The sequence below is a fragment of the Hylobates moloch genome, unplaced genomic scaffold (assembly GCF_009828535.3).
Source record: "Hylobates moloch isolate HMO894 unplaced genomic scaffold, HMol_V3 SCAFFOLD_1, whole genome shotgun sequence".
Classification (NCBI taxonomy): domain Eukaryota; kingdom Metazoa; phylum Chordata; class Mammalia; order Primates; family Hylobatidae; genus Hylobates; species Hylobates moloch.
This window is the reverse complement of record NW_026652276.1, coordinates 105,308,851-105,323,942: the sequence shown is the minus strand read 5'-3', so window position 1 is coordinate 105,323,942 and position 15,092 is coordinate 105,308,851. Positions and strand designations below refer to the sequence as shown.

General features: G+C 52.1%; 1 protein-coding gene and 1 pseudogene across 1 annotated transcript in view; both read left to right on the top strand.

Annotated features, from left to right (window-relative positions):
- The window catches only part of LOC116810412 (general transcription factor II-I repeat domain-containing protein 1-like), a 61,081-nt gene extending 55,236 nt beyond the window's left edge, over positions 1–5,845 (top strand). Inside the window, exons 13-14 of the mRNA XM_058437409.1 lie at positions 771–808; positions 5,768–5,845. Of these exons, the coding sequence (XP_058293392.1) occupies positions 771–808; positions 5,768–5,778 (49 nt within the window). The 3' untranslated portion in view covers positions 5,779–5,845. The remainder of the gene's footprint in view (positions 1–770; positions 809–5,767) is intronic.
- A 2,027-nt stretch (positions 5,846–7,872) lies between these two features.
- LOC116809560 (suppressor APC domain-containing protein 2-like) lies at positions 7,873–11,712 on the top strand (annotated as a pseudogene).
- Positions 11,713–15,092: the final 3,380 nt, after the last annotated feature.

Genomic DNA, 15,092 nt, shown 5'->3' with positions numbered 1-15,092 from the left:
TAAAAAATAAATTAGCCGGGCATGGTGGCGTGCACCTGCATTCCCAACTACTGGGAAGCTGAGGCAGGAGGATCAATTGAGCCCAGAACTTTGAGGCTGCAGTGAGCTAGGACGGCACCACTGAACTCCAGCCTGGGCAAAAGAGTGAGACTGTCTCAAAAATAATAATTGATAATAATGCTGTGATGACTATCCACTTGCATAAATCTGGGCACACATTTCTGATTACTTGGTCAGACAATATCCTCGCTTTATGAGGACAGCAGACCCAGAGGAATGATTTGCCAGCCCAGGTCTATCGTCCAGGGCCTATATGGGGAATGCTCTGTCGGGACGGTGTGTTCCCCATTTTTATTTGGGTGTTACCAGGCTCCCCAGCAGCAGCAGCAGCAGCAGCAGCACATCTCAGGGAGCAGGTGAGGAGGGGAAAATGGCCAGACGCAATGGCTCATGCCTGTAATCCCAGCACTTTGGGAGGCAGAGGCAGGCAGATCACCTGAGGTCAGGAGTTCAAGACCAGCCTGGCCAACATGGCGAAACCCCGTATCTACTAAAAATATAAAACTTAGCTGGGCGTGGTAGCGGGCACCTGTAGTCCCAGCTACTCAGGAGGCTGAGGCAGGAGAATGGTGTGAACCCAGGAGGTGGAGGCTGCCGTCAGCCAAAATTATGCCACTGCACTTCGGCCTGGGTGACCGAGCGAAACTCCATCTCAAAAAAGGAGGGGAAAACCTCATTTTCTAACTGCCACCCCTTTCTTTCTTTTTCAGACCTTTTGCAGAAATCTGCAATGATGCCAAGGAACCAGGTAAGTCGGAGGTGAGGAAGCCACCCTCCTGCCCCATGGGGACTAGAGACTGTTCCTTTTGAAAAAAGGTAGAGCCGAGTGCAGTGGCTCACACCTATAATCCCAGCACTTTGGGAGGCAAGCAGATCACTTGAGGTCAGGAGTTCAAGACCCGCCTGAGCAACATGGTGAAACCCCATCTCTACTAAAAATACAACAATTAGCTGGGCGTGGTTGTGGGCACCTGTAATCCCAGCTACTTGGGGGACTGAGGCAGGAGAATTGCATGAACCCAGGAGGCGGAGGTTGCAGTGAACTGAGATCACGCCCCTGCACTCCAGCCTGGGCGACAGAGTAAGACTCCATCTCAAAAAAAAAATGAAAAAGACAGAGACACCAGGAGTTGGAGGCTGCAGTGAGCTATGATTGTACCACTGCACTCCAGCCTGAGCAACAGAGCAAGACCCTGTCTCTAAAAAAAAAATTTTAATAAATTTTTTAAAGGCAGAGATAGATGTGGTCCAGGTGGGCATGCAATAGATGGCTTACCACCTTGAAAAAAATATAGCCCCTCTCCACTCTGGTGCCTCCCCAGGGAGCCTGAGGTCTCCATGAACGAGGACAGGTATCCCCAAGAGGCCCCCGGAAACCTGCAGGTCCCCTACAGAGGTGAGGCCCTGCCGTAGCACCAATGAGTGTATGAGGTCAGCTAGAAGGACAAGAGGCAGGTTGGGCCTCAGGGAGGATCATGGAGGCCTCCTGGGTAGCAGAGGGGTAGCATGTGACCGACAGGGGTGAGGCAGGTGGGCACTGCCAGAGCCTGGCCGGACCCCCTCCGTTCTGCTGGCATCTGCAGTATACAGAACCTTTCACCAGGCACTTGGGGGCCGCCTGGCATGATAGTTCTGATTCAGGTGTATGATGGGACTTGGGGGAAATTACTCACGGGTGACTATGATGTGCACCTGATTAAGAAACACTGATTGGGCCAGGCGCAGAGACTCACACCTGTAATCCCAGCACTTTGGGAGGCCAAGGCAGGCAGATCACTTGAGAACAGGAGTTCGAGTCCAGACTGGCCAACATGGTGAAACCCTGTCTCAACTAAAAATAGAAAAATTAGGGCCAGGCACGGTGGCTTACCCGTGTAATCCCAGCACTTTGGGAGGCCGAGGTGGGCAGATCACCTGAGGTCAGGAGTTGGAGACCAGACTGGTCAACATGGCAAAACCCCATCTCTACTGAAAATACAAAAATTAGCCAGGCATGGTGATGCGTGCTTGTAATCCTAGCTAGTAGGGGGGCTGAGACAGGAGGATCACTTGAACCTGGGAGGCAGAGGTTGCAGTGAGCCAAGACTGTGCCACTGCACTCCAGCCTGGGCAACAGAGCAAGACTCTGTCTTAAAAAAAAAGAAAGAAAGAAAAAAAGAAAAAGAAAAATTAGCCTGGCATGGTGGTGCACGCCTGTAGTCCCAGCTACTTGGGAGTTTGAGGTGGGAGGAACACTTCAGCCCAGGAGGCAGAGGTTGCAGTGAGTCGAGATCACACCACTGCACTCCAGGCTGGGTGACAGAGCAGGACTCTTGTCTCAGAAAGAAAAAGAAACACTGATTGGCCAGGTGTGGTGGCTCACGCCTCTAATCCCAGCAGTTTGGGAGGCCTAAGTGGGAGGATTGCTTGAGTCCAGGAGTTTGAGACAAACCTGGGCAACATAGTGAGACCTTGTCTCTACAAAAAGTTTTTTCTCCCATCCAACTACTAACCAGGCCCAACCCTGCTTTGCTTCTGAGATCTGGCAAGATCAGGTGCATTCAGGGTGGTATGGCCATAGACCAAAAAGTTTTTTCTAAAAATTAGCCGGGCATGGTAGTAGGCACTTGTAGTCCCAGCTACACAGGAGGCTGAGGTCAGAGGATCACTTAAGCCCAAGAGTTTAAGGCTGCAGTGAGCTATGATTATGCCACTGTACTCCTGCCTGGATGACAGAATGAGACCCTATCTCTTTTTTTTTTCCAAGACAGAGTCTCGCTCTGTCGCCCAGGCTGGAGTGCAGTGGCACGATCTCGGCTCACTGCAACCTCCGCCTCCCGGGTTCAAGGGATTCTCCTGCCTCAGCTTCCCAAGTAGCTGGGATTACAGGCACCTGCCACCACACCCAGCTATTTTTTCTATTTTTAGTAGAGACAGGGTTTCCCCATGTTGGCCAGGCCGGTCTCGAACTCCTGACCTCATGATCCGCCCACCTTGGCTCCCCAAAGTGCTGGGATTACAGGTGTGAGCCACTGCTCCCGGCCTTTTTTTTTTTTTTTTTCCGAGACAGAGACTCGCTCTGTCGCTCAGGCTGGAGTCAATCTTGCAATCTTGACTCACTGCAACCTCCACGTCCTGAGTTCAAGCGATTCTCATGCCTTAGCCTCCCGAGTAGCTGAGACCAGGCATGCAGCACCATATCCAGCTAATTTTTTGTATTTTTAGTAGAGGCGAGGTTTCACCATGTTGGCCAGGCTGGTCTCAAACTCCTGACCTCAAGTGATCCTCCCACCCCAGCATCCCAAAGTGCTGGGATTACAGGTGCGAGCCACTGTGCCTGGCCGAGACCCCATCTCCTAAGAAATAAAAAAGAAGAAAGAAAAAATACTGATCTAATCTTACCCCACCTCATTGTACAGCTGGGAAGCTGAGGTGCAGAGATGCCAGGGACTTGCCCAGGTCACACAGTGAGTCAGACGCTGTGTAGACCGTGCTGTCAGGACCACCCATCTGAACCATAGACCACTGTGGCCACAGGGCCCAGTATGGCTGCTCAGCAGGGACAGTGATAGGATTCAGCAAGGCCGCGCCACAACCTGGCCTGAGACCCAAGGCCCTGACTCCTGTCAGGACCAGGTTCACCTGGAACTCCACAGCCTGGGGTGGCACAGCCCAGCTAGAAGCCACCTCCTTCCATCAAGAGCTGATCACAAGCCTGGGCCATATAGTGAGACCGCCCCCGTCTCTGCAAAAAAATTAAAAATTAGTCAGGCGTGGTGGCGCGTACCTGTTGTCCCAGCTACTCAAGAGGATGAGGCAGGAGGAGTGCTTGAGGGTGGCAGGAGGAGTGCTTGAGGGCAGCAGGTGGAGGCTGCAGTGAGCTATGATTGTGCCACTGCGCTCCAGCCTGGGCGACAGAGTGAGGCACTGTTTCCAAAAAGAAAAAAGAGCCAGTTACAAGGGTCAGGCCTGGCACTGAACATACAGATCTGGAGGCGACCTGGTTTGCTCTCAGGTCAAAGGCAGAGACAGGCCAGGCGCGGTGGCTCACGCCTATAATCCCAACACTTTGGGAGGCTGAGGCAGGGAGGTGGGTGGATCGCCTGAGATCAGGAGTTCAAGACCAGCCTGGCCAACATGGTGAAACCCTGTCTCTACTAAAATCCAAAAAAAAAAATTAGCCAGGGGTGGCGGTGGGCGCCTGTAATCTCAGCCACTCAGGAGGCTGAGGCAGGAGAATCAGTTGAACCCAGGAAGTGGAGGTTGCAGTGAGCCGAGATCGTGCTACTCTACTCCAGCCTGGGGAACAGAGCCAGGCTCTGTCTAAAAAAAAAAAAAAAAAAAAAAAAAATGGCAGAGACACAGAGGGCCACATAAAGGCCTCAGGAGGATTTGGGATAGATGCCCAGAGGGTGGATACTGTGACCCTCCAATATGGCCATCTCTCATGGTGACTCAAGGATGGCCACAGCCCATGGACCAGTCTGAGTCAGAGGGTGGGGCAGCATCTGACTTCTTTTTCGTGTTGAATATCCCACAAAAATCCCACTGACTCATAGCCTGGGCTCCTCCTGCCTCCAGGGTCTTCTCTTTCCCAGGGTCTCTATGCCACATTACAGACCCCCAGTTTCTGACTTTTCTCCACCAACTGAAGAGACATTTGCCCCATGGACCCAGCCTGCCCTTACTCTGTGTCATTAAGACCCTTCTGGTGGGCTGAGTGCAGTGGCTAACGCCTTTAATCCCAGCACTTTGGGAGGCTGAAGCAGGAGAATTATTTGAGCCCAGGAGTTCAAGACCAGCTGGGCAACATAGACCCCATCTCTACAAAAAATTAGCCAGGCAGGGTGGTGTGCACCTGTAGTCCCAGCTACTCGGGAGGCTGAGGCAGGAGGATCACTTGAGCTTGGGAGGTGGAGGCTGCAGTGAGCCAAGACCACACCACTGCACCCCAGCATGGGTGACAGAGTGAGACCTTGTTTCAAAAAGACAAAAAAAGCCCTTCTTTATTGGGCTGGGCGAGGTTTCCATGCAGTAACCCATCCAATCAGGAAGTGCTGCTTGAAGTCTTATATCTTCACCTCAAGTTAATTCAGCAACCGCAAAACACCTGCTGACCCCTGCTGAGATCCCGCCACTGCACTACAGCCTGAGCGACACAGCTAGACTCCGTCTCCAAAAAAAAAAAAAAAAAGAGTGATTTGATTCAAAGCACTCATTTTTTTTTTTTTGAAAGAAATGATCAATCAAAATCTTTAATGCTCAGTTTTCACAAACACAATCAAGTCTATCAAATTTCCGGATTTACAGCAAAATGTGCCAGTTAAAAAAGTGTACATTCTTCAGTTTCTCCTATACCTTTTTTTTTTTGTGCCTATCTTTCAAAACTGAGCACTGGGTATTTTTAACATAAGCCATGTCATATGTACAGTTTAACTATGTTTCAGGAATAAACGAAATCCATGATATGAATTTTCAGTAACTCATAGTGTATTTATAAAATGAAAACTTCTCTATCAAAATACACTTTTCACTGGGAAAAATAAATAAAATAGACAAATGGACCTACACAAAGTAAACATTAACTTTGGTAGATTTCAGTGTAGTTCATAACAAGCATATATGCCCTTATTCCCCCAGAGCTGCTCAACTACCAAGAATTTTTAAAATATTTTTAACAGAGATTTTATTATGTTGACATTTCTTTCTCATGCCACATCATCTTCAGCCAAGCTCTGAGCACTTACAGTTCTCTAACTGTTGGGAGCTTAGTCAGAAGCATCTGGAACACTGGTGGTGGAAGAGTTTGCTGTAAGACCTGCAGTAACTGCTGTGGCTGTCCACACACAGCAATTGCATTTGTCAGATGGTCTACACCCTTCTCATATTCACCTTGAGCTAGTAACTCTTCACCAAGCTGTATTTCTTCAAGGAAGAACTTCTGAACAGCTTCAGCATCTTTAAGGCCAGGTAACTTGGAAAGCCCAGCTCTCTCCTTGGCAAGCTTCTGTTTCTTTCTTCAATCTCAAAGCCTGTTCTTGAAGTTGGGGTCACTTTGTCTTTTGTGGTCAAAGTAGATGCAGTACCCAATAAAAAGGGCCCCAGCACTCATTCTTTAATTAAACTTCATTTAGCTGCCATCTGTCTTGGTTCGAAATGGCATTATTAACTTATATATAATTTGCCTTATTCATGGTTGAAAAAGCCCAGCCAAGTGAAGGACTCTTCTACCCAGGACCATGGGGAGTGATGCCCAACACATGTCATCTGTTTCCGTAGGATGAACACAATCTCTGATCAAGTGCTGAGAGGCGGAGTGTCTGTACGGCCTGGTCCTTGTGCTCCCTGATGCAAAGTGAGCTTCCTCAGCCATGCTGCCTTCTCACACAGAAGCATTCACCTGTCATGGGCGTGAGTGACCTGTCACATCCCCAAAAACCACCACCTTCCTAGTCCTTCTCCACAACGCCAAGAACTCACTTACTCACCAGATTGGTGAAATAGTAGCCATCCTCTCCAGTCATCAGTCGGCTTGGATTGCAGAAGCGCGTGATATACTGGATATTAGACTGAAGGCGTGGGGGGTTGCCCTTCAAAACAATGTAGATGAGGGTGGGGAGGAAGTCATCCACTGACGCCGGCTCGTTCTTGGTGATCTTGATGGCATTGAAGACGTGCTTGCTGCACTTGGTGATGCAGGCCAACTTGGCTCGAGGCACACGCTTGGAATCCATTTCAATGATGTCTACGAAGCAGAAAAGACAGTATTTCCCAGGAGAAAAGAATCACAAAAAAGAAGCAATAGGAAAATCATGTTTCATCTCTAAAGTTATGAAGGAATCCTCACTAACTCCTTTTCCAGCAGTTAACTTAGTGTATAATAACTTAGTAAATATTATCTCATACTCATGGAAAACAGACCCATAAACCAGGTACTACACAGTGTACCCTACAAGCACTTTTCTCTAATCCTCAGATTATGCAATAGATACTCTTTTTTTTTTTTTTTTTTTTTTGAGATGGAGTTTCACTGTTTTTGCCCAGGCTGAAGTGCAATGGTGCAATCTTGGCTCACCACAACCTCCACCTACCAGGTTCAAGTGATTCTTCTGCCTCCGTCTCCCGAGTAGCTAGGATTACAGGCATGTGCCACCACGCCCAGCTAATTTTGTATTTTTAGTAGCATTGGGGTTTCTCCATGTTGGGCCGGCTGGTCTCGAACTCCCGACCTCAGGTGATCCGCCTGCCTCAGGCGGCCTCCCAAAGTGCTGGGATTACAGGCGTGAGCCACCGCATCCAGCAGCAATGGATACTCTTATTAATATTACCCATTTCAGTGATGAGGGGGCTGAAGTTCAGAGAAGTTAAATGATTTGCCCAAGATCATATAGACAGCAGGTAGCAGGGTGGGAATTTGAAACCATGTCTATCTGACTGTAAAGCCCACACACTTTTTTTTTTTGAGATGTAGTTTCACTCTTTGTTGCTCAGGCTGGAGTGCAGTGGCCTGATCTCTGCTCACTGCAACTTCCGCCTCCCAGGTTCAAGCGATTCTCCTGCCTCAGCCTTTCAAGTAGCTGAGATTACAGGCGCCCATCACCACGCCCAGTTAATTTTTGTATTTTTAGTACAGTGTTTCACCATGTTGGCCAGGCTGATCTTGAACTCTTGACCTCGGGTGATCTGCCCGCCTTGGCCTCCCAAAGTGCTGGGATTACAGGTGTAAGCCACTACGCCTGGCCAAGCCCACACTTCTAATCATAACGTAAGCTGCCTCTGAGCTCCACGGAGAAGGAAGAAGTTGTCTGATAAAGTATCTTTTTATTGCTTCTGTGCCTCTGTTACATTTTAGAATGTTTTCGACAATCTCAATTTGCATACCGCTTTTTAGAAATGTGGCTACTACACAAAGCATCTTTGTACTGGATGCGAGCATACAAAAATTAGCCGGCGTAGGTGTGCGTGACTGTAGTCCCAACTACTCGAAAAGCTGAGGCAGAAAAATGGCTTGAGCCGGAGAGGTTGAGACTGCAGTGGGCTGGGCTGGTCCAGCCGTGGGACCGCACGGGGACGGACGCAGGTGGACGCTGGGACCGAGCCCAGGCGCCCATGGCTGGGGCTGCCACGGCTGAGCGGGGCCACGTGCCTCCCCCCACCGCTTCCGCGCCCAACACGGAGGGGATGCCGTGCGCCTTCCTGCAGAGCCTGCGCATCCTGTTGGACATCCTGGACGGCCTGGGGCACGGCTGCGTGCACCTGCGCCAGAGCCAGTCCCGCTGGCGGGGCACCGACGCGCAGGAGCTGCCCCGCGGGATGCTGGAGGGCCTGCGCCAGGTGGCCTCGGCCAGCGACTGCCTGACCTTTGAGCGCTATGTGGCCAAACTGCGCACCTAGCTGCTGAGCGCCATCGGCGGCCCCGGTAACCCCACGTGCACCCCGGCCCAGCCTGGGGACCCGCTGCCGCAGCGCCTGGTGTTTACGCTGGCCAACGAGCCACGGACAGTCCTGGAGAAGCCCCTGCCCAGGTCCAGGCGGCGCAGCCCGCAGCCCGGAGCAGCTGTACACCCCCCGCAGAGGCGGCGTCCTGCCCCGCGGAGCCAGAGCGGACCCAGAGCGCGGCGCTGGAACCGAGTCCCAGCGCGAGCGCGGACACAGGTTCATCGGCTTGCAGGGCCGTGGAGGCGGACTCAGGGGATGCCCGACGGTTCCCCCGTGCCCAAGGGGAAGTCGGAGGCACACCATCACCAGCGTCTGGACTGCGGCCTGCTGAAGCAGATGAAGGAGCTGAGGCAGGAGAAGGAGGTGCTGCTGCAGAGTTTAGAGATGATGGCGGGGCCGCGACTGGTACCAGCAGCAGCTGCAACCAGTGCAGGAGCGCCAGTGCCGCCTGGGCCAGAGCAGAGCCAGCGCCGACTTTGGGGCTGCGGGGAGCCCCCGCCCACTGGGGCGGCTACTGCCTAAGGTACAGGAGGTGGCCCGGTGCGTGGGGGAGCTGCTGGCTGCGGTCTGTGCCAGCCGGGCCCTGCCTACGTCCTCCTCCCGGCCCCTCTGCCCTGCCCTGACGTCCACCTCGTTCCCAGGCTGGCAGCAGCAGACTATCCTTATGCTGAAGGAGCGGAACCGACGCCTCACCCAGGAGGTGACCGAGAAGAGTGGGCGCGTCATGCAGCTGGAGCAGAAGTCGGCGCTCATTAAGCAGCTGTTTGAGGCCCAGGCCCTTAGCCAGCAGGACGGGGAGGCCTCTGGACTCCACCCTCATCTAGCCAGTGTGAGCTGAGCGGACCCCCCAGAGCAGGCCTGTCACTCAGCCCTTCGAGGGCGGGCGCCCCGCCTCACCCAACGTCTCTAGCTGGAGACCCCCTGCAGGCCCAGGCAGTCCCGGAATGGGTGCCTTCCTGCCCCACTTGCCATCCAGGCTCCCCAGGCCTGCCCCCAGCTGGTCCCCGCACCGAGCCCTTGACTCGGTTTTGGCTCCTGGGGCTGACATGGGCTGGGGCTCTCTTGAGTCCGCATGGTCCGCAGTTACTACTGCCGCTATCAGGGGAGAGTGGGGGACTCCCTGTTTCCAGTGGTGCTGCCCTGGGTCCCATCTCCAGGGAAAGTCAGTGCTCACGCCGGGCTGCACTTCCGACAATGGCCAGCAGAGGGGGGCCGGGCAGCTCTGATGCGGCGCTAAGGCTGCGCCCGAGACCAGGGGTGCAAGGACAGCTTCCTCCCCTCAACCAGGGCACCAGGACAAGGTGGCTGTCGCTAAGACAGGGGCAGATGGAGGGGGTGGGGATGGCCTCTAAGCGGGGGGTGCCAGCCTGGCAGGGGAGCCCCAGGGATGGCGGTCGGACTTCGGGTCCCGGCCAAGGCGGAGGGACTGGCTGCAGCAGATCAGGGCGGGGTGGGGGGGAGGGCCAGGCAGCTGCCTCTCGCAGACCCCGGGGTGATGGCCTTCCTCACCCTGGCCAGGACGCTGTCCCCTGTTGAATCCCACAGAACAACCTGTGAGCCTGGCTCCCCAGGAGGGGGTTCAGCCCGGGCCCCCAGGCACGTCGTAGGCAGAGCCTGGCCCCCCAACTCAGGATTCCCAAGGTCTGGGGTCCTGTTCACTCCCCACCCACCTTTCCTCCCACACTCAGCCTGACCCCAGGTTTCAGCGGGGAGAGACCACTTCCCTCAGCCAAGGAAAACGAGAACCGCCAGCGTACAAGAGGAGGCTGGGGCAGGTCCCCTTGGGTGTCACTCCCTGCCCCCTGCCTAGGGCCACTCCCGCTGGTGCTGGGCTTCGCACTGATGGCGGGCCCCTGCTCAGCCCATCCTGGAGGGTCCCAGTGCCACCAGAGCTAGGGGCATGGCAACATCATGGATGGTCCAGGGCCCCCGATGCGTTGTCAGTGTGTGGAGTGCAGGGCCCCCCAATATGGGGTCAGTGTGTGGGGGGCGCAGGGACCCCTCGTGCCCAGGACACTTTGGTGCACTGTCCCACAAGGCACCGCTGTCTCAGAGGAGGGGCCCTGGCAGACAGCGCGGCAACTCCTTTCCAGAACCCAGCTCCACGCTAATCTGCCCACAGCAACCCCTCAAAGCCACATCCCCTGCTGCACCTGGCCTGCAGGGGTGTCCCAGGACAGGCCCAAACCAGCCCAGCGTGCAACTGCCCTGCTACCCTGAGGATGGGAGTGAGCTTTCCAGGGGACATAAGGACGCCAGGCCTGGACCTTCTGGGCGGGAAAGGGAGTGGGTCCTGAAGGCCTGTGCCCCACAGCCCCAGCACCACAGACCCAGCACCAGGTGGACTGCAGCACAGTGGGTTGGCCAGTGGCAGCCTGGGAGAAGCCGCCACCCCCGTCAGCAGGCTGGAGACAGCCCATTAGGGCCTCAACCATGTCTACCTTTGAGGGTGCCTGCCATGCCCTGGGGGATCCTGGCATCTTTACAGGACTGGAAGCAGGAGACAGAAGAGTGTCTGCCCCCGGCTCGCAGACGGTTTGAATGGTAAGACAGGGCTTTATTGAGTGAAAAGGAAGAAAAGGGGGAAAGAGGGACTCTCATAAGGCCAGAGTCCCTGCTACAGTGCTTCCCGCCAGCAGCTAGAATCCCAGGTTCTACACAGAAAGAAGAGGGGCCAGGCTCCTCCCCGCTACAAAAGGCCGCACAGCTTCCCGAAGCTCCACCCCAGTGCACAGGCCGGTTGGAGTTTTTCCGGGAGGCTCCACCCCAGTGTACAGGCCGGTTGGGGTTTTTCCCAGGACCCCTTCCCACCTAGCAGTCTCACCATGACCAGCTCATTCTTTTTGCTATATCTACATATTCTTAAATAGATTTAATGCATGTTTTGATAATTTACATATTTTATGCACATTTCTATTTATCTAACCCACTGAATCCTTTCTGGTGGCTTTGTAACATTCCATTATATTAACTGACTTATTCGACTCTCCTCTACCACTGTGCATTTGAGTTGCTTCTCCTCTTTCACTGTTGTGCACTGCAGCTATAAATAATTTTGTAAGGACTATCTTCTTTTGGGTTACTTCTCTGTGATACATTTCCAAAAGTGGTATTAACTGCTTAAAAAGAATAAATAGCCGGGCGCGGTGGCTCACGCCTGTAATCCCAGCACTTTGGGAGGCCGAGGCGGGCGGATCACGAGGTCAGGAGATCGAGACCATGGTGAAACCCCGTCTCTACTAAAAATACAAAAAATTAGCCGGGCGTGGTGGCGGGCGCCTGTAGTCCCAGCTACTTGGAGAGGCTGAGGCAGGAGCATGGCGTGAACCTGGGAGGTGGAGCTTGCAGTGAGCCGAGATTGCGCCACTGCACTCCAGCCTGGGCGACAGAGCGAGACTCCGTCTCAAAAAATAATAATAATTTAACAATAAGTAAACAAAAACAAACAAAAGAAACATGGAGAAACCCCACAAGCAGAGCCACAGATGACAAGACAGAAATGTTTTCCTGGAAGATGTCTAAATTAGTCGAGGCGGCCCATACATCTATCTGTCTCTAAACTTTTTGGCAATCATCACTAAGATGAAAACAGTTACATAATTCAAGTTTCAAAAAATGAAAACAAACCAATCCTTCAGGTGAAATTCTGACACCAAAATCAAAAATTTCTCCCAAGGGTTCTCATAAGAATGTCACGGGCTGGGTGCAGTGGCTCAAGCCTGTAATCCCAGCACTTTGGGAGGCCGAGGTGGGCGGATCACGGGATCAGGAGATTGAGACCACGGTTAAACCCCGTCTCCACTAAAAATACAAAAAAATTAGCCGGGCGCAGTGGCGGGTGCCTGTAGTCCCAGCTACTCGGGAGGCTGAGGCAGGACAATAGCGTGAACCCAGGAGGCGGAGCTTGCAGTGAGCCGAGATTGCGCCACTGCACTCCAGCCTGGGCGACAGAGTGAGACTCTGTCTCTAAAAAAAAAAAAAAAAAAAAGAATGTCATGATAGAAGAGCATGAATAAGGCCGAGAACAAGCCCCCAGGACTGGTTGTCACAGACCCCATCTGACACAGGCCAATGACATCACACGCCAAGGGCCAATACATCCTGTGGAAGCCTGCAGCAGTCTGACCATCTGGCTTAACTCTAAAAGGATGGCAGGACACTCGGGGTCAGGGGCAGTCACCTCATTCCCTCAGTGAAAATGGCTAAGCACTCATGGCACTTTGTGATCACCTTGACTGTAGCCCTTGTTACTGTCAACTAGTTACCCATATACGTGCCATTTGTTTGAACTAAAATTGATCCCTCATCTATAAAGGCCTAGGTACGCTGGGCGGGGTGGCTCATGCCTATAATCCCAGCACTTTGGGAGGCCGAGGCAGGCGGATCACAAGGTCAGGAGACTGAGACCATCCGGGCTAATACGGTGAAACCCCGTCTCTACAACAAAATACAAAAAATTAGCCAGGCGTGGTGGCACTCACCTGTAGTCCCAGCTACTTGGGAGGCTGAGGCAGGAGAATCACTTGAACCTGGGAGGCAGAGGTTGCAGTGAGCCGAGGTTGCACCAGCCTGGGCGACATAGTAAGACTCTTACCCAAAAAAAAAAAAAAAAAAGCCTAGGTACTACCTTTAATAAAGTTTAGATATTTCACTATATTAAGCCCTTATTTATATTCATGACTTCCCACTGTTGCCTTCTACTTTATCTGAGTTTTATTTTTTATCGCACAGACTTTTAAAAAGGTAATACAATTAAGCCTTTTACCCAGTCACTAAAAACAATTCTTTTGGCCGGGGGCAGTGGCTCATGCCTGTAACCCCAGCACTTTGGGAGGCTGAGGTGGGTGAATCACCTGAGGTCAGGAGTTTCAGACCATCCTGACCAACAGGGTGAAACCCCATCTCTAATAAAAGTACAAAAATTAGCTGGGCGTGGTGGTGTGCACCTACTGTAGTCCTAGCTACTCGGGAGGCTGAGGCAGGAGAATTGCTTGAACCCCAGAGGCAGAGATTACAGTGAGCCGAGATGGCGCCACTGCACTCCAGCCTGGGCAACAGAGTGAGACTTCATCTCAAAAACAAAACAAAACAAACAAAAACAAAAACCAACTTTTTAATTTTCTTTAAAAAAAAAAAAAGAGAGAGAGAGACAAGGTCTCACTGTGTTGCCCAGGGTGGTGTCAAACTCCTGGGCTCAAGTGATCCTTCTGCCTTGACTTCCCAAAGTGCTGGAATTACAGGTGTCAGCCACTGCATCAGAGCAAAACAATTTTTCGATAGTGCAATTTTCGCTCCTCTCCACAGCTGAAATACATGTTCTAATCTACTCCCCAACCCCCACACACAGAATCTCGCTCTCTCATACAGGCTGGAGCGCAGCGAGTGGAGTGATCTCACTGCAACCTCTGCCTCCCAGGTTCAAGCAATTATCCTCACTGCTCATCCTCAGTGCTTCTAGTTTTAAAATTGGGTCCTGGGTTGCTACACCTGCTGAAGTTCTCACAATAATTAAAGCCTATTTGCTCGTTAAAGTTGCTCTGTTTTGGATACATACTTCTGTTCTTCTAACAGTAATTATATAGTAGGGCAAACTACTCCTTGCATAAATATATAGTTTAGAACAGTGGAGTCATTATAAGGTATAGGAAGACATTTATCTTTCTACTTATTCTGGGAAAGAGCATGGGAATGAAGATATAGCCGTGTCTTCAACTTGTATTTTTTGTCCTCATTCAGGTACAAAGTTTTAAGTCCATATAATATAATCAGTATCAGATTTTTTTTTTTTTTTTAGACAGAGTTTTTTGCTCCTGTTGCCCAGGCTGGAGTGCAATGGCACAATCTTGGCTAACTGCAACTTTCACCTCCCAGGTTCAAGCGATTCTCCTGCCTCAGCCTCCCTAGTAGCTGGGATTATAGGCGCCTGCCACCACGCCCAGCTAATTTTTTGTATTTTTAGTAGAGACGGGGTTTCACTATGTTTGCCAGGCTGGTCTCGAACTAGTGACCTCAGGTGATCCACCTGCCTCAGCCTCCCCAAGTGCTGGGATTACAGGCGTAAGCCACATACATAAATCAGGTACAATCTAATTCAAAACAAAAAAGGCAACATCTCTTCTAAAATATTTTTTATCTCACTGGAAAACCAAAGATTGTGCTGGCATCGGTATGATTAGAAAAAAATTCTTTAGGCCGGGTGCGGTGGCTCACGCCTGTAATCCCGGCACTTTGGGAGGCCGAGGTGGGCGGATCACGAGGTCAGGAGATCGAGACCATCCTGGCTAACACAGTGAAACCCCGTCTTGGCCGGGCGCGGTGGCTCAAGCCTGTAATCCTAGCACTTTGCGAGGCCGAGGTGGGCGGATCACGAGGTCAGGAGTTCGAGACCATCCTGGCCAACATAGTGAAACGCTGTCACTACTAAAAATACAAAAAAATTAGCAGGGCGTGGTGACGGGCACCTGTAGTCCCAGCTACTTGGGAGGCTGAGGCAGGAGAATGGCGTGAACCCGGGAGGCGGAGCTTGCAGTGAGCCGAGATGGTGCCACTGCACTCCAGCCTGGGGGACAGAGCCAGGCTCTGTCTCAAAAAAAAAAAAAAAAAAAAAAAGAAAC